This window comes from Orycteropus afer, unplaced genomic scaffold, assembly GCF_000298275.1.
Source record: "Orycteropus afer afer isolate SDZICR_OR568_19922 unplaced genomic scaffold, OryAfe1.0 scaffold00561, whole genome shotgun sequence".
NCBI lineage: Eukaryota > Metazoa > Chordata > Mammalia > Tubulidentata > Orycteropodidae > Orycteropus > Orycteropus afer.
Window position 1 is genome coordinate 1287739 of NW_006922148.1, and position 23160 is coordinate 1310898.

Sequence of the window (23160 nt, forward strand, 5' to 3'; positions counted from 1 at the left end):
CCCACAGGTTCAACTACTCAGTCCCTCTGGGTAGCTGGCTGTGACCAAGCAGTGACAACAACCTTCCCCTTGTCAGCTCTACTATACACCTGGGAATTCTTAGTAAACATTCTTAATGGGTACTTTCAACAAACAATTCCTCACCCTAGCCAGGAATCCTAATTCTTGCCCTCCTTGTTTTATAAGCAGTTAGTCTTTGACAAAAAGAATGAATTGTCTTTTCAGCAAAATCAGCAGTGTCTAGGTCAGACTGCAGTTTAATTTAAATAGTTTTAATTTAAGCCTAAAGCTAACCATTTTCAGTTATGCTAGCACCTCAGTTTTAAAATTCACATACTTACATTTTTCAAATGCCGCAGTCAAGCATGGTAGTTAAAGGATGTGGAAATTGATGGACCTCTTTAGTATTGGGAATAAGAACATTTTAACTAACCTTTTCTGTAGACATGGATTTCATATGATGGGTATGCTCTGTGTGTGTATAAAGACACACATATACATTAGTGGGTTTGTCTCTCCTTTGAGGTTTGTAGAATTTGTTTTGCTAGTTATTATCTCTGGTATATGACACATGCCTATCAGAGTTTGAAACCAGTGAGTAGCATATGACACTTGTCCCCAGTTTTTAGTAGGACACTCTTTATTCTCTTTTACTCTGCCTAATCATATGTCTTTAACTTTTGTCCACAATTTAGAAAGATTGTGTGGGTAGATTTTCAGATTGAAATTTTATGGTCTCTTGACATGTAAAGTAGTACAAATATGAACAAGTCAGAAAACTTTAAATTATAAGACACACCATTAATGAGCCTTTTTTCTCCTTTTAGGCTTGCATGCTTGTCTTTCAACCAAATTTCAATGTCACCCTCTCTGAAACAGCAGAGAAGAGTGAAGTGATTATTTGTCTTGATTGTTCCAGTTCTATGGAGGGTGAGGCGTTCTCCCAAGCCAAGCAAATTGCTTTGTATGCATTGTCCCTGGTAGATAAAAAGCAAAAATTAAATATTGTCAAGTTTGGCACAGGTAAGTATTCTGTGGCTCTAAGCCAAAGTGAGCTTCCTCTTTAATATCAACAGTACACTCTTGTATAGACCTGAATCAGTGAACCCAAACTTATTTGTAGATAGAGGTAATATAAGGTTTTTTTTTTTTTTAATTTTTATTGTGATTTGTGTGGAAGTTTACAGGGCAATTTCATTTTCCATACAGCAGTTCATACACATTTTGTCTCATGATATTGACTGCAGTTTCCCACAGTGCAACAGCTCTCTTCCCACTTCTTCCCCATAGTTACATCTTCCCTGTGTCCGTCCCTCTCATGCACTCCTGACCCCTGAGCTGTTTCCCTGTGCATACAACTGCCCTTCTGTTCTCCCATGATGATCTCTCCAAGGAGTATATCTACTTGATGCAAACATTCAGCCCATATGCCAGTTATTTATTTGGCTGGAAGTCAAAGGAGTGAGTTCAATTCTAGGCCTGAAGGACAGCTAGGGGCCATAATCTCAGGGGTTTCACCAGGCTCTATCAGACCAGCAGGGCTGCTTTTTTTTTTTTTTTTTTTTAATAACTTTGAGTTTTGTTCCACATTGTTCTCCCACTCTATCCAGGATCTCCAATACAAATCCCCTTCTGAGTGATTGATAGTAATAGCTGAGCATCATCTACTTCTTCTGGTCTTATTGTCTTATAGGCTGAGGATCACATGGTCTACCAGTCCCTTAAACTAATTGTTTCCATATGTGTTTGGTTTTCTTCATTTTTTTTTTTTTTTTTGTTCTGTACGAAGAGGGACCCATCATTGCATTTAGAGAACCACTTGCAAGCTTTTGAGATCCCAGTTACTACTCACCAAAGTAGGAGGTGGAACAGTGTTTTTGTGTAGTATGTTATGCCAGTGGAGCTTGATGTCCCCTGTGACAGTGGTCCCGAGCCCACAGGTCCAACTACTTGTTCCCTCCGGGTAGCTGGCTGTGGCCAAGAAGTGACTCCAACCATGTCCTTTGTCAGCTCTGCTATATACCTGGGAATTCTTACAGAACATACAAATACCCTTGTAGAAACATTGTCTGCCAACCTGATAGATGGTCATGGGCACACTCCCCCGTACATAGACATACCTAATAGTTCAGCCTGTCCACCCATCTATCCACCCATAGATCATTGTTTACCTTCACTGACAAAGCAGTACTGTATGTGCAAAAAGGTTCATATTTGTTGTCTGTACCTCCCATACACCTCTCTATGTCTTCCTCTTCCTCAGTGCCACCATGTTGATACTCACATTTCGTACATTGCCCTTCCCTTCACCCAAATCGATACTTGTCTATCTAGCAGTGTTCCCTCCCTTTCCCTCCCACCCCTGGTAACCAACAAAGTTTCTTTCCACATATAAACCTTCCCTTGACTTTTTACAATAATGGATTAATACAATATTTGTCCTTCTGTGATTGATTCATTTCACTCAGCATAATGTTCTCCAAGTTTATTCACATTATGCGCTCTTTAGGGTTGTATAGTATTCTATCATGTGTATGTACCATAGTTGGGTTATCCATTCTTCTGTTGATGGGCACCTAGGTTGTTTCCATCTTTTTGCTCTTGTAAATAGTGCTGCAATGAAAATGGGGGTGCATTTATCTTTTCTTGTCCTGGCTATCACTTCTTTAGGATATATATATATATATATATATATATATATATACATACATATATATATATATATATAGTAATGGAATTGCTGGGTCAAATGGTATTTCCAGTTCTAACTTTTTAAGGAATTGCTATACTGCTTTCCACAGAGGTTGTATCATTTGACAACCCCACCAGCAGTGTATGCTAGTCCAAATCTCTCCACATCCTCACCAGCATTTGTATTTTCTGTCTTGTTAAACTTTGCTATTAGTGCTGGGACAAGATGGTATCTCATTATTGTTTTAATATGCATCTCTCTAATGTCTAATAATCGTGAACATTTCTTCATGTGTTTGTTGGCCACCTGAATACCTTCTTTAGTGAAGTGTCTATTCATGTCTTCTGCCCATTTTCTAATTGGATTATTTGTCTTTTTGTTGTTGAGGTGTTAGAGTTCTCTGTGATTTTAGAGATAAGTCCCTTGTCAGATGTATTGTTGCTGAATATTTTTCTCCAATTTTTAGGTTCTCTTTTGGAGGAGTATTTTGAAGCACATAAAAATTGCATTTTTAGAAGGTCCCAGTCATCTAGTTTATCTTCTGCTATTTGTGTATTTTGGATTATGCTTGATAGTCTATTCATGCCATGTGTGAGGGCCCCTAAATTTGCCCCTAGCTTTTCCTTGTGGAACTTTATAGTTTCAGGTTTCATATTTTTGGTCCATCTGGAGTTAGTTTTTGTGTATGATGTGAAGGACAGATCTTGTTTTGTTTTTCTGCAAATGATTATCCAGTTTTGCCAGCACCATTTGTTAAACAGACAATCTCTTCTCCATTTAATGGATTTCAGCCCTTTGTCAAAGATCAGCTGACCATAGGTTAAGGGATCTATTTATGGGTTCTTAATTCTATTCCATTGGTCTGTGTATCTGTCATTAAACCAATATCATGCAGTTTTGACTACTGTGGCTGTGTAGTAGGTTTTGAGATCCAAGAGTGTGAGTTCTCCTACTTTGTTCTTCTTCAATAATGCTTTGCTTATCTGAGGTCTCTTTTCTTTCCATATAAAATTAGTGATTGTTTTTTCCATATCCTTAAAGAATGGTGATGAGATCTGGATTGGGATTGCATTGAATGTATAGATTGCTTTGGGTACTACTGACATTTTTACAATGTTCAGTTTTCCTATCCATAAGCATGGTATGTCCTTCATTTCTGTAGATCTCTTATGGTTTCTTGAAGTAGTGTTTTGTAGTTTTTTTGTAGAGGTCTTTTGTGTCCCTGGTAAGATTTATTCCCAAGTATTTAACTTTTTTCATAGCTATTGTAAATGACACTGATTTCCTTTTCAGCAGTCCTTTTGGTGGTGTAGAGGAATCCAACTGATTTTTGGATGTTGAATTTGTATCCTGCCACTATGCTAAATCTCTCAGTTAGTTCCAGTAGTTTCTTTGCTGAGTCTCTTGGGTTTTCTAGGTATAGGATCATATCAGCAAATAGGGACAGTTTTATTTCTTCCTTATCAATTTAAATGTCTTTGACTTCCCTTTCCTGCCTCCTTGTGCTGGCTAGGACTTCCAATCCAATGTTGAATAGAAGTGGTGATAGAGGGCATCCTTGTCTGGTTACTGTTCTCAAGGGGAGTGGTTTCAGTCTCTCTCCATGGAGAATAATGTTGACTTATGGTTATGTCCTCTTGTTCAGTTGATCCTTTAATCATTATATAATGTCCTTCATTTTGCATATATGTCCTTTGTTATGTTTAGGAATATCCCTTCTATTCCTATTTTGTAGAGAGATTTTTTTTTTAAATCAGGAATGGGTGTTGGATTTTATCAAATGCCTTTACTGCATCAATTGATATAATCATATGGTTTTTTCCCTTTGTTTTATTTATGTGATGGATGTCGTTGGTTGTTTTTCTAATGCTGAACCTGGTATGAACCCTATTTGGTCATAATGTATTATTTTTTTGGTATGTTCTTGGAGTCTATTGGCTAGGATTTTGTTGAAAATTTTTGCATCTATATTCATGAGGGATTTTAGTCTGTGGTTTTCCTTTGTAGTGATGTCTTTGCCTGGTTTTGGTATCAAAGTTATGCTTGCTTCACACAATAAATTTGGGAGGATTCCATCCTTTTCTGTGTTCTGCAATAGTTTGAATGGGATTGGTGGCAGTTCTTCTCTGAAAGTTTGGTAGAATCCTCTAGTGAAAACTTCTGGACCAGGGCTTTATTCTGTTGGTAATTTTTAAATTACCTTTTTAATTTCTTCTTTTGTTACGAGTCTGTTAAACATGTCTATCTCAGTCTGTATTAGTTGAAGTAAGTAATATATTTCTAGAATCTGTCCATTTCTTCTAGATTTTCAAATTTGTTGGAGTACAATTCATCACAGTATCCTGATATTATCCTTTTTATTTCAGTTGGTTCTGTTGTGATGTCACACAGTTTGTTCTATTCATGTTACTTATAATCTCTCCCTCTTTTCCTTTGTTAAATTTGCCAGTGGTTTGTCAATTTTATTAATCTTTTAAAGAAATCAACTTCCTGATAAGAAAATAACTCTCTACAAAATAGGAATAGAAGGGACATTCCTCAACACAACAAAGGGCATATATGCAAAATGAAGGACATATAATGATTAAATTCTTGTTGATTTTTTCTGTTCTTCTATTTTCTTTTTCATTTATTTCTGTTCGAATCTTTATTATTTCTTTACTTTTGGTGACTGTTGGCTTTTTTTTTTTGCTGTTTTTTATCTAATTGTTGGAGCTGTTTGGTTGAGGTTTTGATTTTGCCTCTTCTTTTTTGCTGTGTATTTATGGCTATAAATTGGCCTCTGATCACTGCTTTTGCCATACCAAAATCTTTTGTATGTCCAAAAGATTTTAGTATGTGGTGTTTTCATTCTTGTTTGATTCAGTTAATTTTTTCATTTCATTTTTTTAATTTCTTCTTTTACCCAGTTGTTTTTAAGAAGGGTGTTATTCACTTTCCATGTGTTTGCTTTTTTTCCATTGATCTTCCTGTTAACTGATTTCTAATTTTAAAGCATTTTGATCTGAGAAGATGCTTTGCAGTATATCTCTGTTTTTAAATTTCTTAAGGCTTGCTTTGTGGCCTAACATATGATCTTATCATGAAGAATGCTTCATGTGCACTGGAAAGGAATGTATATTGTGCCATTGTTGAGTGAAGTGCTCTGTAGTTGTCTGTAATGTTAAGTTGGTGGAGTATTGTTTAGTTCTTCTGAGTCTTTGTTGAGAGTTTCTTTCCAGTTGTTCTGTCTTTCATTGTATGTGGTGTATTAACATCTCCTACTATGACTGTGGAGTCATCTCTTTGTTTTTTCAATTCTGTTAAAATGTGTTTTATTTTGGGGCTCTCTCATTGGATGCATAGATATTATTTATTGTTACGTCCTCTTGTGCAGTTGATCCTTTAATCATTATATAATGTCCTTCATTGTCTCTTATGGTAGTTTTTGTCTTAAAGTCAGTTTTATCAGAATTTAATATTGCTGCTCCTCCTCTTTTTTGATTGCCATTTGCTTGATACATCTTTTTCCAACCTTTGATTTTTAGTCTGTTTTTCTCTTTGTCTCTAAGGTGTGTCTGTTAGTAGACAGCATAAACTAAACCAAACTAAATGCCATCAAGTTGGCTTCTACTCATAGTGGCCCTTCCTTGGGTTTCCGAGGTGATATTTCTACAGAAATAGATTGCTCAGTCATCCTTCCGATGAGTGGCTGGTGGTTTTGAACCACCAGCCTTCTTGTTAGCAATCAAGTGTTTAGGCAATATGCCACCAGAGCTCTTAGATAGCATACTGATTTATGTTTTCTTATCCAGTCTGCAGCTCTCCATGTCTTGAATGATGCATTTCATCCATTTACATTCAATGTAGTTGTCAACAAGTATGAATTTGTTGCGGTCATTTTGTCATGTACTTTTTTGTGGTGTTGCTGATTTGTTTTTTCCATACGATTTTCTATGCTGAACTCATTTTGTTTATGAATTGTGTTAGCACTTCCTTCGTTGCTGTTGTTTTAGTATTTGCTAAATATTTCTACTTGTCTTCTTTTTTATTGTGATGCGAAGGTTTATCATTTTTTTTGAGATTACCCTGTGATTTATAATTTTCTCCCCAAGTTTAGAACATCCATGCTATCTTACAGTTGTCTTGACTTCCTCACTATTTAGAAGTTCTGTAATTATAGTATTTTTCCTTCTTTTCGGTTTGTAGTTGTCATGGTGTAGTGTCTGAGACATTTGACTACTAACCAGAAGGCTGGAGGTTCAAAGCTACCAGCCACTCCTCAGAAGGAAAATTGAGCAATCTACTTCCATATTGATACCGCCTTGGAAACACAGGAAGCTATGAGTCGAATCCAACTCGATGGCAGTTAGTTTGATATTTTGGTTTTCATTTTCCATTTAATGTTTGTGGTTTTCTGTTTACAATCTTGTAAGCTTATTTTACTTTGGATACTTCAATAACTGGGTTGGTTTCTGGGTTATGTCATCATATGTGATAATGGTGGGTTGTTGTTTGCTGATGTTGGTTCTCTGTCCAAAGGACTTCCTTTAGTATCTCTTTTAAGGTTGGTCTGATTTTAACAAATTATCTTAATTTCTGCTTATCTGGAAATGTCCTAATTTCACCATCATATTTGAGGAATAGTTTTCCTGAGTCAATAATTCTTGGTTGGAAATTGTTCTGTTTCAGGGTTTTATGCATACCATCCCATTGCCTTCTTGCCTGCATGGTTTCTGCTGAGATATCAGAGCTTAGTCTTACTGGTTGCCCTTTGTAGGTAAATTTTCATTTTTCCTGTGCTGCTTTTGGGATTATTTCTTTTTCTTTGGTTTTGTTGAGTTTTATCATGATATGTCTTGGAGATTTCTTTTGGAGTCTATCTTATTTGAGGTTTGTTGGACTTCTTGAATGTATATATTCTTATCTTTCACCATATTATGGGACTTCTCTTCCAACAAATCTTCCACTATTTTCTCTGTGGTTTTATTGGCCTCTTCCTGTTCTGGAATTCTGATACATGTAGATTATTCTTTTTGATGGTATCCCACATGAATCTTGGGCTTTCTTCATTTTGTTTTGATCTTTGTTTCTCATTGATCCCTTTCCAAAGAAGTATTGATGTATTTGTCTTCAGTCCCAGTAATTCTGTCTTCCATGGATTTGATTTTATTCCTTTGCCCTTTCAATGTGTTATATGCTTCTGAAAATTTAGTATTAATCTTCTGGATCTCTATCTGTAGATTTTGTGTCATTTCTAACTTTTCATTTGTTTTCTCATTTTGTTCTTGGCTTGTCTTCTGAAGTTGTTCTGGGGTTTTATCTGTGTTTTCCTTAATTTTGTCAGTGTTTTCTTTGATCTATCTCTCAGTCCTTTGAAGGTTCCTAAATGTAATTCATTTGAATTCCTTTTCAGGGAGTTGCAGTGCTGGTTCTTCTTCAGGGTTGTGTTCTGGGCCTATATCCTGATCACTTGTTTCTACTGCTTTATTTTGTTTCTTTGTGTATACTGTGATGGTCTGTTATCTATGAGAAATTGTGACATTGTTGTATGTATATTTAATTGGTGATTGTATGTTGGACTGATCCAAAGATTTTTGTTTTCTTTGGATGTATCTGAGTAAGGGTACTGTGCTCCTCTATTCACTCTTTGGCAGCACTTATGCATTCACCACATGTCTCCTGGTGGGTGTGATAGAGTATGAGAGTGGGTGCACAGATCTCTGTTAAATGCTTGTGAAGAGCAGTTAAGGGTGAACCCACCAAAACCCAGTATCCAACTCATGGCGACCCCTCCTTGGGTTTCCGAGGCAGTATCACTACATTAGTATTAGTTGTCGAGTATCATTGGCCAGTTGGTGCAGAAGCAAGTGGTGGCCTTCAGTCAGTAGGTGTGGCTGTAGGAGTTATGAGTATGGTTGGATTGTATGGACATGGTTGCTATCTCTCTCTCAGTTAGACAAAAACAACTATTGACAAACCGCACAAAAATAAAATCAAGAAGAATAAAAACACACAATGTGTAAATACACAGGGACAATCACTGAAAAGAGAAAGAAACAAAAAGAAATAAAGGAAAGGCAATGAAGGAGACAAAGTATTTAAAGAAATACTTTAAAAAGACAAAAGAAATATGAATAGAAAAAGAGAGCAAGTACCTACAATATCTAGTAAGGGGTTAATAACAGAAAAGAGGTAGATTAAGAGAATAATGAAGGAAAAAATGGGAAAGTTGCAAAAAGAAATACAAGCATGGTGAGAACCACAAGAAAGAAAAATATGGGAACTAGGAAAAGGGAAGAGAGAAAACCCTGATAACTACAACTTGGAAGGGAAAAAGAAAGAAAGAAAATAAAAATGAAGACGAAAAAATATAAAAAAAAGAATTTTGAAACAAAGAAAAACAGTAAACAAACAAACAAAAAACCTGAGGAGGGCTAGTCTGGGCACTCAGGCTCTGTCAGAGCACACAGGCTAGAATGGAATTCCTGCTGCCCAGAAGGTAGGTGAGAGTAAGGGATGGCTGCACCTCTGTTCACCAAGAGGTTTTGAGGTATAAGAGTAACAAGTGGAATATCGCACCTTTCCAGTCCTCACCTGCCAGTATGTCCTTGGCAAGTTTATCCTGTTCTTAGGTCCTTGGAATCTGAGAGAACGCTGTTGCTTTAAGTATCTGAAATGGTCAAACCCCTTGTGTGGTATAGTAAATTGCATAGTATGGCTTTTCTAGACATAAACAAAAAAACAAACAAACTCTGACTCATAGTGACTCCTCCTTGGTTTTCTGAGGCAGTATCTCTATGGAAGTAGATTGCCCTGTCTTCCTTCTGAGGAGTGGCTGGTGGGTTTGAACCATCAATGGTCTGGTTTGCAGTCAAGGGCGTATAAACCCTGTGGTGGAATTTGCCATGAGCAGCTGAATAACTGCCAATTGTTAAAGTTCCCCGCCTCGGATATTTCTGTTGAATGTAGAATGAAGCAGCCCTCTGGGATGTTTGTTCTCTCTCAGGTGTGTGGAATTCTGATGTTGAGATTAGTTTGGCACTCTACCCTGCTCCAAAGAAGCCCTTGTAGAGGTAGAAGGAGTCTCTCTTGCTCTCTTATACTGGCTGAGAGAAACACACTGCTGAAACAGACATGCCACTGAGAGAGAGATATGAGAAACAAGCACTGCTGGGAGAGAGACATGCTACTGAGAGAGACAGAGAGATAGCCAGCTGCTGTGAGTGACCGCTTGCTGCTGAGTGAGACAGCTGGCTGAGAGAGACTGAGCACATTCCTGAATGTGAATTGTAGCTTGTTGGTTCCCTAATAAACCCCATAATCTGTGAGTTCTGAGTGGCCACTGCAGCAAATTATCAAACCCAGCAGAGAGGGGTGGTGGGTACTGTGGGAGGAATGGTTGCTGACAAGGTTAAGAGGGTTAGAGTGTAGCGGCATGTATAGCCTCATAATAACAGGCCTTGGGCTGCTGATGGTGATTCTGTCTTCCTCTTGTGGAGTAGAGAAGGTCAGATGACGTAGCCTCCCTGTCCCTTGAGCAGCTTATAAGCATTCAAAATGGCTGCACCCTCTGGACAGCCAAAAGTCCATAGCTCAGTTTGTCACCTTCTTTGCTGTCTCCCTTTTGAGTCAGCCACCAGTGTAGTCCTCCTAGCAGTCCTTGGTGAGCAGTGCCGATTTTTCAGTTAATTCTTAGGTCCTGACACCACTTGGATATATCCACACTGTCCATACCATCAGGATCACTGGCAGTCTGCAGCTCTGTTTGTCTTCTTATTCAGTATTTTCATACAGGTTCTTCTAGTAGTTGGAGTTAGGGTACTACTCTGTCCTTCCTTTCAAAGCGCAGGGCTCCAGAATTATCTTCTGTATTTGTCAATTGGTTTCTCTTTTCTTTGTTAAGAAGTGTGTAGTATGTCTGCCTATTCTACCATCTTACTGGAACTCCACAGCATAGGTTTTAAGAATAAGAGTGCTGGAACCTGGTCACCTAGGTTCACATCCTAGTTTTACCACTTACAAATGGTCGCCATGAGTCAGAATCAACTTAACATCAACAACAACAGCAACAATCACACCCTAGTTACATGTGTCACCTTATGCAAATTACTTGACCATATTATGCCTCAGTTTCCTCATCTGTAAATGAAGTTAATATGTAGGTCCTACCTCATAGGGTTGTTGTGGAGTTAGGTAAAATGTTTAAAGCAATGCATAGTATGTAGTGAATGCTATGTAAATATAACAATTAGTATTGGTGCTGACTAAACCAAAAGCAAAACCCATGATCTGACAAGGATGAGGGTCCTAAGAATAAGAGAACAGAATATCTGAAATCAGCAGTCATAGAATATCTATAAGGAATGTTCAGGAGTCCATATTCCAGTGATTCTTATATTTTGCACCATTCAGCACTACTGACCTGGAGACTGAATGCTGCAGGCAGTAGAGGTCACGTAAGCACAGAGTGCAAAGCGCACTCAAGGAGAGTGCACCTTTTTCCATGGCTAAGTTACTTGCATGATTTGAGACCCCTACACCTTTTCATTCATAATGTATTACAGAACAGAGATCTACACATTTGATCTGACTCAAAGGAAAATGCAAAATAGTAACATTTCAAATAGTAAGATGCACATTTTGAAAATACTGGGATTTATTACTTAAAGGACTACTGTGTTAAAATGATCAAATACAGTTTTCTTTAAAGTATGCAAGAACACAAATAAATGAATAAGAAATGAAATGGGCGACATCACAACAGAACCAACTGAAAGAAAATATCAGGATACTATGATTTGGAAATCTGGAAAATATGGACAGATTTCTAAAAACACACTAGTTATCTAAATAACACAGACTGAGATGGAAAAGTTGAACAGATCCATAAAAAAAGAGTAAATTGAACAGGTCATAAAAAAGTTGCCAACAATAAAAAGTCCTGGCCCAGAGAGTTTCACTGGAGAATTCTACCAAACAATTCAGAGAAGAACTGACACCTACTCAATCCTACTCATACAATTCCAAAACATACAAAAGGATGGAATCTTCCCAAATTCATTTTATGAAGCAAGCGTAACCTTGAAACCAAAACCAAGCAAAGATATCACTAGAAAGGAAAACTACAGACCAATATTCCTCATGAATATAGATGCAAAAATCTTGAACAAAATCCTAGCCAGTAGCTTTCAACAACATATCCAAAAATTCATTATGACCAAATTACCCAAGGATGGTTCAGCATTAGAAAAACAGTCAATGTCATCCACCACATAAATAAAACAAAGGAAAAGAACCACATGATCTTATCAATCAATGCAGAAAAGGCATTTGATAAAATCCATCACCCAGTCCTGATAAAAGCTCTCAGCAAAATAGGAATAGAATGGACATTCCTCAGCATAATAAAGGGCACACATGCAAAACTAACAGTCAACATTCTTCTCAATGGAGAGAGACTGAAACCACTTGGCTTGAGAACAGAAACCAGACAAGGATGCCCTCTGTTGCCACTTCTATTCAATATTGTATTGGAAGGCCTAGCCAGGGCAATAAGGCAAGAAAGGGAAATCAAAGGCATCCATATTGATAAGGAACAAGTCAAACTATCCCTATTTGCTGATGATGTGACCCTATACCTAGAAAACCCAAGAGATTCAGTAAAGAAACTACTGGAACTAATTGAGAGATTCAGCATAGTGACAGGATACAAGATCAACATCCAAAAATCAGTTGGAGTCCTTTATACTAGCAAAGAAATTACTGAAAAACAAAGAGGGAAATCAATACAACTTATAATGGCTACCGAAAAATAAAATAATTGGGAATAATCTTACCAGGGACACAAAAGACCTGTATTAAAAAAAAAAAAACCCATAGGGACTACATCAAGAAATCATAAAAGACCTTCTCCCCAAAGCAATCTATACATTCAGTGCAATCCCAATCCAGATCCCATCAATATTCTTTAAGGATATGGAAAAGTCAGTCACTAACTTTATGTAGAAAGGAAAGAGACCTTGGATAAGCAAACCATTAATGAAGAAGAACAAAGTAGGAGGTCTCACATTCCCGGATCTTAAAACCTGTTATACAGTCACAATCATCAAAGCTGCCAGGTATCGGTACAATGACAGACACACAGACAAATGGAATAGAATTGAGAATCCAGAAATAGATCTATCAGCCTATGGTTAGCTGATCTTTGACAAAGGGCTGAAATCCATTAAATGGGGAAGAGAGTGTCTGTTTAACAAATGGTGCTGGCAAAACTGGATATCCATTTGCAGAAAAATGAAACAAGATCCATACCTCACACCATACACAGAAACTAACTCCAGATGGATCAAAGACTTAAATGTGAAACCTAAAACTGTAAAAGTTCCTCAAGGAAAAACTAGTGGCAAATTTAGGGGCCCTCATATATGGCATAAACAGACTATTAAGCGTAACCCCAAATGAATGAACAGCAGAAGATAAATTAGATGAATGAGACCTTTTAAAAATTAAATTTTATGTGCTTCCAAAGACTTCTCAGAAAGAGTAAAAAGAGAACCAACCTATAGATTGGGAAAAAGTATTTGGTAATTACATATCTGACAAGGGACTTATCTCTAGAATTTATAGAACACTCCAACACCTCAATAACAAAAAGACAAACAATCCAATTAAAAAATGGGCAGAAGACATGAATAGACACTTCACCAAAGAGGATATTCATTCGGCCAACAAACATATGAAGAAATGCTCACGGTCATTAGGCATTCAAACCAAAACCAAACTCACTGCCGTTTAGTTAGATGCGTCTCATAGCGACTCCTCCTTGGGTTTCCAAGGCAATATCACTACTGAAGTAGAGAGATGCAACTCAAAACAACAATGAGATACCATCTTGCCCAACACTAGTAGCAAATTTCAACAAGAGAGAAAATAACAAGTGCTGGCAAGGAGGCGGAGAAATGGGACTCTCATACATTGCTGGTGGGACTGTCAAATGATACAAGCAATATGGAAAGCAGTATGGCAATTCCCTAGAAAATTGGAATTAGCAATACCATTTGATCCAGCAATTCCATTATTAGGTATATAGCCTAAAGAAGTGAGACCCAGGACAAGAACAGATATATGCAGACCCATGTTCATTGCAGTGCTATTTACAGTAGCAGAAAGGTGGAAACAACCTAGATACCCATTGACAGAAGAATGGGTAACCAAACTATGGACCATACATACAGTGGAATACTAAGCAACAATAAAGAATAATGTAGAATCTACAAAACAGTGCATAACATGGATGAACTTGGAGGACATTATGCTGAGTGAAATAAGTCAATCACAGAAGGACAAATATAGTCAAGGAAAGGTTTATATATGGAAGGAAATTTTCTTTGTTGGTTACTAGGCGTGGGAGGGATGGGGAAGGGAATACTGTTAGATAGGTAGAGACAAGTATTGATTGGAGTGAAGAGACGGGCAATGTACCAAATGTTGAGTGTCAACACTGTCGCAATGAGAAAGAGGCAGACATAGGTGCATGGGAGGTACAGACAGCAACCAAAACTAAACTCACTGCCGTTGAGTCGGATCCGATTCATAGTGACCTCTCCTTGGGTTTCTGAGGCAGTATCACTACAGACGTAGATTGCTCTACCTTCTTTTTGAGGAGTGGCTGATGGGTTTGAACTTCCAGCCTTCTGGTTAGCAGTCAAATTCCTTGGGCACTACACCACCAGAGCTCCCAAGATGAAACCTTTTGCACATACAGTACTGCATTATCAGTGAAGGCAAACATTGATTGATGGGTGAATAGATGGGTGTATAGGTTGAACTACTAGGTATGTCTTTGCAGGGGTGAGTGTGCCTGTGACCATTATAGGATTCCAGACAATGTTTCTACAAGTGTATTTGTATGTTCTGTAAGAATTCCCAGGTATATAGTAAGCTGACGAGGGGCAAGGTTGTAGTCACTGCTTGGCCACAGCCAGCTACCCAGAAAGAATGAGTACTTGGACCTGTGGGCTTGGGACCATAGTCACAAGGGACATCAAGCTCAGTTGGTATAATACACTACATAAAACATTGTTCCACATTCTGCTTTGGCGAGTAGTGACTTGGATCTTAAAAGCTTGCAAGCGGCCATCTAGATGCAACGATGGATCTCTCCTCATCTAGACAAAAGAAGAATGAAGAAAAACAAAGATTCATGGAAACAATTAGTCCAAGTGACTGGTACACCATGTGATCCTCAGCCTATATGACTATGAGACCAGAAAGATTAGATGGTGCCCAGCCACCAGTGTTAACCACTCAGAGGGGGAGCTATGTAGGAGATCCTGGACAGAGCAGGAGAACAATGTAGAACAAAAATCAAAATCATTAAGGAAAAATAAATAAATATAGGGACCAGGTTTGCTGGTGTGATAGAGCCTGATGGAATCAGTGAAACTATGGCCCCTAGCTGCCCTTGAGGTCTGGAATTGAACCTACTCCTGTGGCTTCCAGCCAAACAAAAGGGAGGCACAGGAGCTGAACATTTACTTTAGGTAGATACACTCCTTGGAGAGATCAGTCATGGGATAATAGAAGGGCTGCGTGTCTGCACATGGAGACAGCTTGGGGAGCAAGAGTGTATGCGAGGGAAGAACACAGGGAAGAGGTAACTTTGGGAAGGAAGTAGGAGGAGAGCTGTTGCATTGTGGGAAATTGTAGTCAATGTCATGAGACAAAGTATATGTGAACTTCTATACGGGAAATGAATTTGCTCTCTAAACTTTGACCCAAGTAACAATAAAAATTAAAAAAAAAGTAAAATATGCACATAAATGTGCAGTAGAGTTTATAGGATAGCAGTGGTGGTACAAAGTAGCATTATTTTATGGTAATAATCAGTAAAGTGACTATTTAATGGTAACACCTTATACTAATCTTATTATGCAGGTTACAAAGAATTATTTTCATACCCTAAGTATATCACAAGGAATGATATGCCAAGAGAGTTCATTATGGTGAGTAAAAGAACCTTCCTTTATCTCCTGTGTGTTTTTCTATCGAGTTTTAGTTGAGGACTTACTCTCCCTACAACCACCATCAGAAAGCTCTAGTTTTTCAGTTTTGCATATTGGCAGTCTCTTTTATTCCATTAATAAAAGTGATATGTATGTACTCTTTAAAGAAATACTGGATGTTTAAAAAAATAGGGGGAAAAAATAATCACCATTGTCCTACCATGCAAATGTAACCACCATTGGACATCAAGCTAAACTGATAAAACATCATACATAAAAATCTTGTTCTATATCCTATTTTTGTGAGTAGCAACTAGAGTCGTAAAAGTTTTCGTGTGGCCATCTAAGATGCAATTATTGATTTCGTTTTGTGTGGAGCAAAGAAGAGTGAAGAAAATCAAAGTTGTTTTGGAAACAGATATGATGGACCACAAGGACCTCAGCATTCATGACCTTGAGACAGCAAGAACTAGATGGTGCCCGGCTGTTAGCAATGTTAGCCACTCAGAAAGGGATCAAAATTAGAGATCCTGGATAGAATGGGAGGAAAAATGTGGAATAAAATTCAAAAACACAAAAATGACCAGAATTACTGGTTGAATAGAGACTGGTGGAACCCCCAGACTATGGCCCTGGGTTATACTTCAGGCCTGGTAATGGACTCATTTTTGTGGATTAGCTCTTAGCCCAACAGTAGAAAGACCTGTAAGCAGAACACCTACCCCAGGAAGATATACCCCCCTACCCTAGGGAGATGCTCCCCTTAGATCAGTCAGCCATGAGACATGAGAGGGGCAACATTCACATAGATTGGAAGCCGGACAGATAGGAATGCATGGATCAGAAGGGCACAGGGAAGGGGTAGTCACAGGGACAAAAGGGGAAGAGAGCTTTTCATGGTGGGGGATTTTCATCAGGGCCGTGAAATCAAATGTGCATGAACTGTTGAGAGTAAAACTAATCTGCTTCGTAAACTTGCACCCATATCACAATAAAAAATTAAAAACAAACAAATAACCAAATGTAACCACCATTAATGCTTAGGAATCTTTTCTTACTCTTAAAATGGAGCAAGCTGAGTATGACCAGTTAATGACTGAGAAACTTTCATATGATATTTCTTCCTATAAATACAATGCCTCTTTGAAAATGTAAATTAAATAAATGTGAAATGATAATATTATTGTTATTGTGTGACATGGAAGCATGTCCATATAGTTCTACAGATGTGTAAATAGGAAAACGAATCCTTTTAGTCTTTAGTATGCATGTGCTTCAGGAAATGATGACAGTTAATAGTGAATATTTCCAATGATGGGTAAACAGTCTCTTGCTTCATTTCCTGCAGGCTGCTACACCTACCATGGGAAATACAGAGTTCTGGAAAACTCTCCGATATTTAAATTTATTGTACCCTTCTCAGGGGCTAAGGAACATCATTCTTATATCAGATGGTCACATTCAGAATGAGAGCCTAACGTTCCAGCTTGTAAAAAGGAATGTCCAACACACCAGATTGTTTACCTGTGGCATTGGGTGAGTAGCCTGAAGGTAGGCGTTTTGGTTGGTTTGCAAAGCATTTTTGAAAACTTTTAAGTTGATGTGGTTGTTGTTATGTGCTGTCGAGTTGGATCCAACTCATAGCGACCCCTCCTTGGGTTTCTGAGGCAGTATCAGTACATAAGTAGATTGTCCAATCTTCCTTCTGCTAAGGGGCTGATGGATTTGAACCACCAGTCTTCTGGTTAGCAGTCAAGTACCTTAGGTACTATGCTTCCAGAACTCCTTTTAAGTTGATACTAGTATGAAAAGCTGTGTAGCACAGAGGGGAAGAGCAAAGCCTCTGAGCCCAGACTGCCTAGACCTCACAACCTGAGTCAGCCACTTGTTAGCTGTGATCTTGGGCGAGTTGCTTAACCTCTTACTTGTAAAACGAAGATGTAAGAAAAATATCTTCCTCATAGAGTTGTGAAAATAAAATCAGTTAACTGATGGAAAGCTGGTAGAACTGAACTAACACGTGATAAGTACCAAATAAATGTTAGATGTTATTATTTTGCATAAAAATCCAAATTTCAAAGCTGCCATGAGAAGTCTGAAAGCCTGAGAGCACATCCTCATGAAGCTGCATTTTATTGGCCTGAGCAGTTCCTGCTGCTACTTCAGGCAAGGCCTGGGCCAGCTAGTTTGCCATAGTCCCCACCCAGTTTGTTTTGCTTGTCCACATTATCCTTTTTGGCTATTCTGAGGTTTTGAACTTTATAAAGTATAAGTAGAATATCAGTAGGATTTTCCTATATGAAAGTGAAAAACCCTTGATTTTGGAATTGACCTCCTTTCCATTATATTTCACTTTTTTTCCTGATTGAACTAAGTTATATGGTGGAAATACAAGGACAATCAATGCTGAACAGAAGAGGCTAAACTGAAGTTGCATAGACCATGCTTCTGTACTCTCCCTGTAGACAGTTACCCTTCTAAAAAAGCATCTACCATGTTTCTTTATTTTGAGGCAATGCAAGGAGCCAATTCATCTTCCCATCCCCTAACCATACTATTAACTCCACACTTCAAGAGGAGGAGAGGATGGAGGCATTATTCCATGGGGGCCAGATGGGAACTCCAAGTCAGCCATGTTTTCTTGAGTTGATAGGCCTCAGGCCCTTGATCTATGACTCTGGCCCCTGTGGGTGCTCAGATACCCACACCTGCCGCGCTCAGGCCAGACCTGCCTGCCTCAAAGTGCTAGACTCTCTCTTTCTCTTCCCCTCCCTTCCTTTGCAGTCATAGCTCTCACTCCTGCTCTGTGTAATCCAAGGCCTATCAGGGCATCACAGACTGAATTACATTTATAAGATTAAATTTAATAGGATGCTTGTCACTTAAATATAAAAGATTTTCTTTGAGTGAGTGAGAGTTACTTCTTTCAAACTTTTGCTACAAACTCCAGCAGAAATTTGTAGTAACGGAGCTTTACGTGATTAGCTAGCACCTGTGACGTGATTAGCTAGCACCTGTGAACTCGGGGTTAATTCTTGCCACGGGGATCGGTTGCTCCTTTCTACAGGCAGTCTCTTGCCTGAGCAGATCCTCCAGTAACAATTTCCTGGTATATGGTAACATTCCCTCCTCTCACTTTACTAGACTCTACACTGCCACAGAATGGGCCTTCTTCAGTTCCTCTGGAGAAGCCAAGGCAGTGCTAATGAGCATAGCTTAATGCCCTGGCTCAGAAGGCACTGGATGTTTATTTCTGCCTTGCTCACTATGAGGTATATTCTGCCAGACACTGGGATGTACCACCAGGGGAGACCATCAGGGTCCTATGTCCCAAAGTTTTCATTCTAGTGGTCAGATAGTCAATAGGTAATCCTACAAATTAGAGGATGTGTTCAGGTCTTCATAAGTGCCAGGAAGAAAACAGAGAAGGTGTGATTGAGGATGAGTGGGATCGGAAGAGGCCAGAGTCTGTTAAAACCACAAGTCAGAAAGCCACTTCTGAGGACATAATGCTGCACTGATTACATGACCCAGCCTGAAGGAGCTGCAGTTAAAATGATTTTCTGTCAGTTTTTATAATCTTACTACATGCTTTTGCCTAGTTTTATACCTATATGTTTGTGTTTACAAATTCTAGTAATACAAGTTCTGCAGTAGTAGTAACTGTTGGTTCTGCCTTCTTCCTATTGACATAACTTGTCCTTTGAAGTTACACAATGAGAGCACAAAAAAGATTCTAACCAGCCTGATTGACAAGATCTAGAAAGTATAAATGAACGTTGTCTTAAGGATTTTTTAATCAGCATTATTATCATTGCCAGTTAATTTTGAGGACAGAAGAGAAAATTAGTATTTAGAAATGGGCTGAAAAATATCTTAGAAATAATTTTAAGCTGTTTTTTTCTGAAAAACAATAGATAATTTTTATATTTCAGGAGGAAACCTTCTAAAAAAGCATTCTTGATTATTGAGAGAGAATAGGATGCTTGTTACTTAAATGTAAAAGATTTTCTTAACTAAAATGAGAGTTACTTCCTTTATAACTTCTACTGCCTAGATGTGATGTATCAAAATATAAGATGTAGACTCTATTAACTTATTTGCCAGTTTTTCACCTTTGAAATCAGTTTCATTAACTTTGAAATTCATTAGAAGTTGGTTGATCTCCTTGTCAGCATTCTACTTTTGGAGATTTGTCAGAATCAACAACTCCATTCTTAGGTAAAGCAGAAATCAAGTGTTCCTACCCATTTTCTTATTTCTGTTTTCAGAGAGAAATAAATCTTCTGTCACGTGGCAGCAAAATTACCCAAACCATCAGATACATCATACTGTCTGTTACAGATTTTCTCTCTAACCTCAGATACAATAGAGTGAATTTTCTTCATGTAATGCTTCCATTCAGTTTTGAGCTTTGTTAAAATTGTTAACATGTACTTCAAAAGTGTTCTAAACTTTCTTGAAAATTAAAACATATGAAATGTGATTAGTTCTACAGCAAATCGTCATGTCTTAAGGACTTTGTCTCAGTGTGGTGCTGGAGTATTTGAATATTTTAATTCAAAATCCAAGCATAGTTGGAAAATACAGGTATGTGTTTTAAACATCTTATTTGTAATCTTATATCTATATGTCAAAATGTCTTCTAACAAGGCTAGTGATAGTAACTCCTATGCTTTCATTAATGCAATGAGGAGCCATAAAGATGCTAAAGCTACTGAAGGTCTGACTTCCTACCATAATGACCATTTGTCTCACAGCCATAATTTTATTTCTGTTTTATAAAGTGTCATGGCTTGATTTTTAAAAGTAAAGTATTACACGTTTTGTTAGCATGAATTTTTATAACTGAAATCTATTCCATACCTATAGTTGTATTGAAACAATTTTAGGATGTCTTACAAATTTCAGTTATGTTATAGTGCTATTATATAAAATCCTATATAGTTGTTTTTTTAAAAAAGTACCCTGTAGCAGGAAGGAAAAAAAATAAAGAGCAACAATTCCAAAGGATTGAATATAAAATTTTTAAGAAATGTTAAATAATACTACGAGAACTGTATTTCCTGGATGTGAAATTGAAAAAGAAATAATTCCTTTTTTGTAAATAGGTAGAAGACCAAATGACTAGATTACACTCTCCGAGTTGCCACTCTGTCTCTGTCAAATGGCAGCAGCTAAGCACGAATTCTTCCAAGCCTTTACAGGCACCAGCCCAGGTGCAATCCTTGTTCCGTAATGACTGCCTCCTCGTCTATGGGTTTATTCCTCATTGCACACAGGTATGGAGGCACATAGTTCATTTAACTATGGGAAGAGCAATGCATTTGGTAAGAATGATCTTTTTCTTGTTTTCTTTTTTCTCCTTCCCCCCTTTTCAAATTATAATATACTGGCAAATATTCTCCTTCTAAGATACTGGCAAATATTCTCCTCCTAAGAACATGGCTGGTGGTTAACCAGGAATGCTAGAGAATCTAAATCCTATTTCAGAGGGGAGAGGAAATCACTAAAGAAAATCACTGTTAGCCTAACCAAGACACTGTTGAGTAGAAAATCTAATAAGGAATTATTTTTTCCAAATTCAGGCAACTCTGTGTGCATTAATTCAAGAGAAAGAGTTTTGTACAATGGTATCAACTACAGAACTTCAGAAGACAACTGGATATGTAAGATTTAAAACTTAAAATATAGACCCAGTGTTCCAAAGTTTTAATTTTATGTGTTGATATATAATGCTTCATATACTTACTTCTTTTGTTGTTTCTCTGCTACAGTTTTAACATGTAATGTGTCTATGTAAATGAGGACACTTTCCTTCATTTTCTAAAGCAGGGAGTCTTCATCTGATGTTCTGTGTCTATAAATGGGTTGCAGTGGGTATGGATAAATAGAATTATATATGTTATGCATGAAAAGTTTTCTAGGGAGATCTCAAAGATGACCAGGACTCAGAAAAAGTGCTATGGGTCCATCTACTTTTTGTTTTAATATTAAGTTTAATAGGAGCTCTGGTGGTACAGTGGTTAAAACATTCAGCTGCTAACCAAAAGGTTGGTGATACAAGCCCACCAACTGCTCTATGGGAGAAATATAAGGCATTCTGCTTCTGTGAAGATTTACAACCTTGGAAATCCTATGGGGGCAGTTCTACTCTTTCCTATAGAGTCACTGTGTGTCTGAATCAACTCAGTAGCAGTGGGTTTAGGGTGAGTAACAATGCTAGGATATAAGCAAACTGTATTGTATGTTGAGAATGTTTATTTTGTATTTTTAGATTAAAAGCAAATGCTATACTATCAAAAAGTTCGGAATATTTGTATTAGTATTGAATCCACTATTGTTTGACTTTGAAAATTCTTTATATGTACTATACTTATAGCTTGCTCTTAATAAGAGTACTTATGTAACCAGATAAACCATTTCCCAGACATTGCTGAAGTTTTAAAAAATAAAATATATTTTACTCTTTGGCACTGAATCAGTAATTGTTGATTTTTACTTGCCAGTGGTTTATTTATAGAACTTAAGGGAACTTGAGAACTTAAAGCTATATTGCTTTAAAAATTGAATCTTAGAAGAGAGATCTTTTTCCATTAAAAAAACAGTTTTAATAGTCATACTTCTTTATGAACTGTGTCCTTATCAATAACAAAACTACAAGTCTTGGAATTATCATGGAAAGCAGATATTGCCATTCAAGATCAGTTGCATTTCTTAGACATTTGAGAGAAAAAGGAGGAAATGGTTCATGATGCAATTGTTGCTGCTTTTGCTCTTCAGAGTGTGTTAATGTTGAATATGTTCACATTGGGTGTTAGAGGGACTAAGCTAACAGCTAAAGACTCTTCCTGTAGTAAAGAACAGTTTTAAGTTTTTAAAATAAATTGAATTGGCATAATGGCCTTTTATAGAAAAGGCAAAAGGGACAGAAAACAGATCAGTGGTTGGTGGTGGTGGCTGGCGCTGGTTAGCAGGACCCAGGGAATGTTTCAGAGTGAAGGGCATGTTCTGTATCTTTATTTCATTTGTGGTTGTGCAGCTGCATACATTTGTTAAAAGTCATCAAACTACACTTCACAGGGGTGCATTTAATGTGTATAAATTATACCTCAATTTAAAAAATGGTGTTTTGTATAAGTCTTTAATTAGAAGCCATTGTAGTCTTTTTTCCTTTGCCTTTTAAACATAGATGATTCACAAACTGACAGCCCGAGCTCTCATTAGAGATTTTGAATACGGCATTCTCCATGAAAATGAAACACATCACCAGGTCTGTTCTTTTCATATTAGAAACAATTATACATTGTTCTTGGTCATTCTTAAATTGATTTATTTAAAAAAAAGTCAAGTCAGGACAGCTGGGTAGAAAAGATGAAATGTGAGTATGGAAGGCCTCATCATTATGCCTGTCATGTCTGTGCCTGGGGTACAGGGTGCTTAGTAAATGCATGTTGAATGAATTGCTTAGGAAGAAAATGC

At 37.6% G+C, this 23160-nt stretch overlaps 1 protein-coding gene across 1 annotated transcript in view; it reads left to right on the top strand.

Annotated features, from left to right (window-relative positions):
- PARP4 (poly(ADP-ribose) polymerase family member 4) overlaps positions 1-23160 on the top strand; it is a 278765-nt gene that overhangs the window by 198622 nt on the left and 56983 nt on the right. The window contains exons 21-27 of the mRNA XM_007955975.1: positions 828-1023; positions 15611-15678; positions 17027-17214; positions 20169-20268; positions 20790-20960; positions 21267-21347; positions 22871-22951. Of these exons, the coding sequence (XP_007954166.1) occupies positions 828-1023; positions 15611-15678; positions 17027-17214; positions 20169-20268; positions 20790-20960; positions 21267-21347; positions 22871-22951 (885 nt within the window). The remainder of the gene's footprint in view (positions 1-827; positions 1024-15610; positions 15679-17026; positions 17215-20168; positions 20269-20789; positions 20961-21266; positions 21348-22870; positions 22952-23160) is intronic.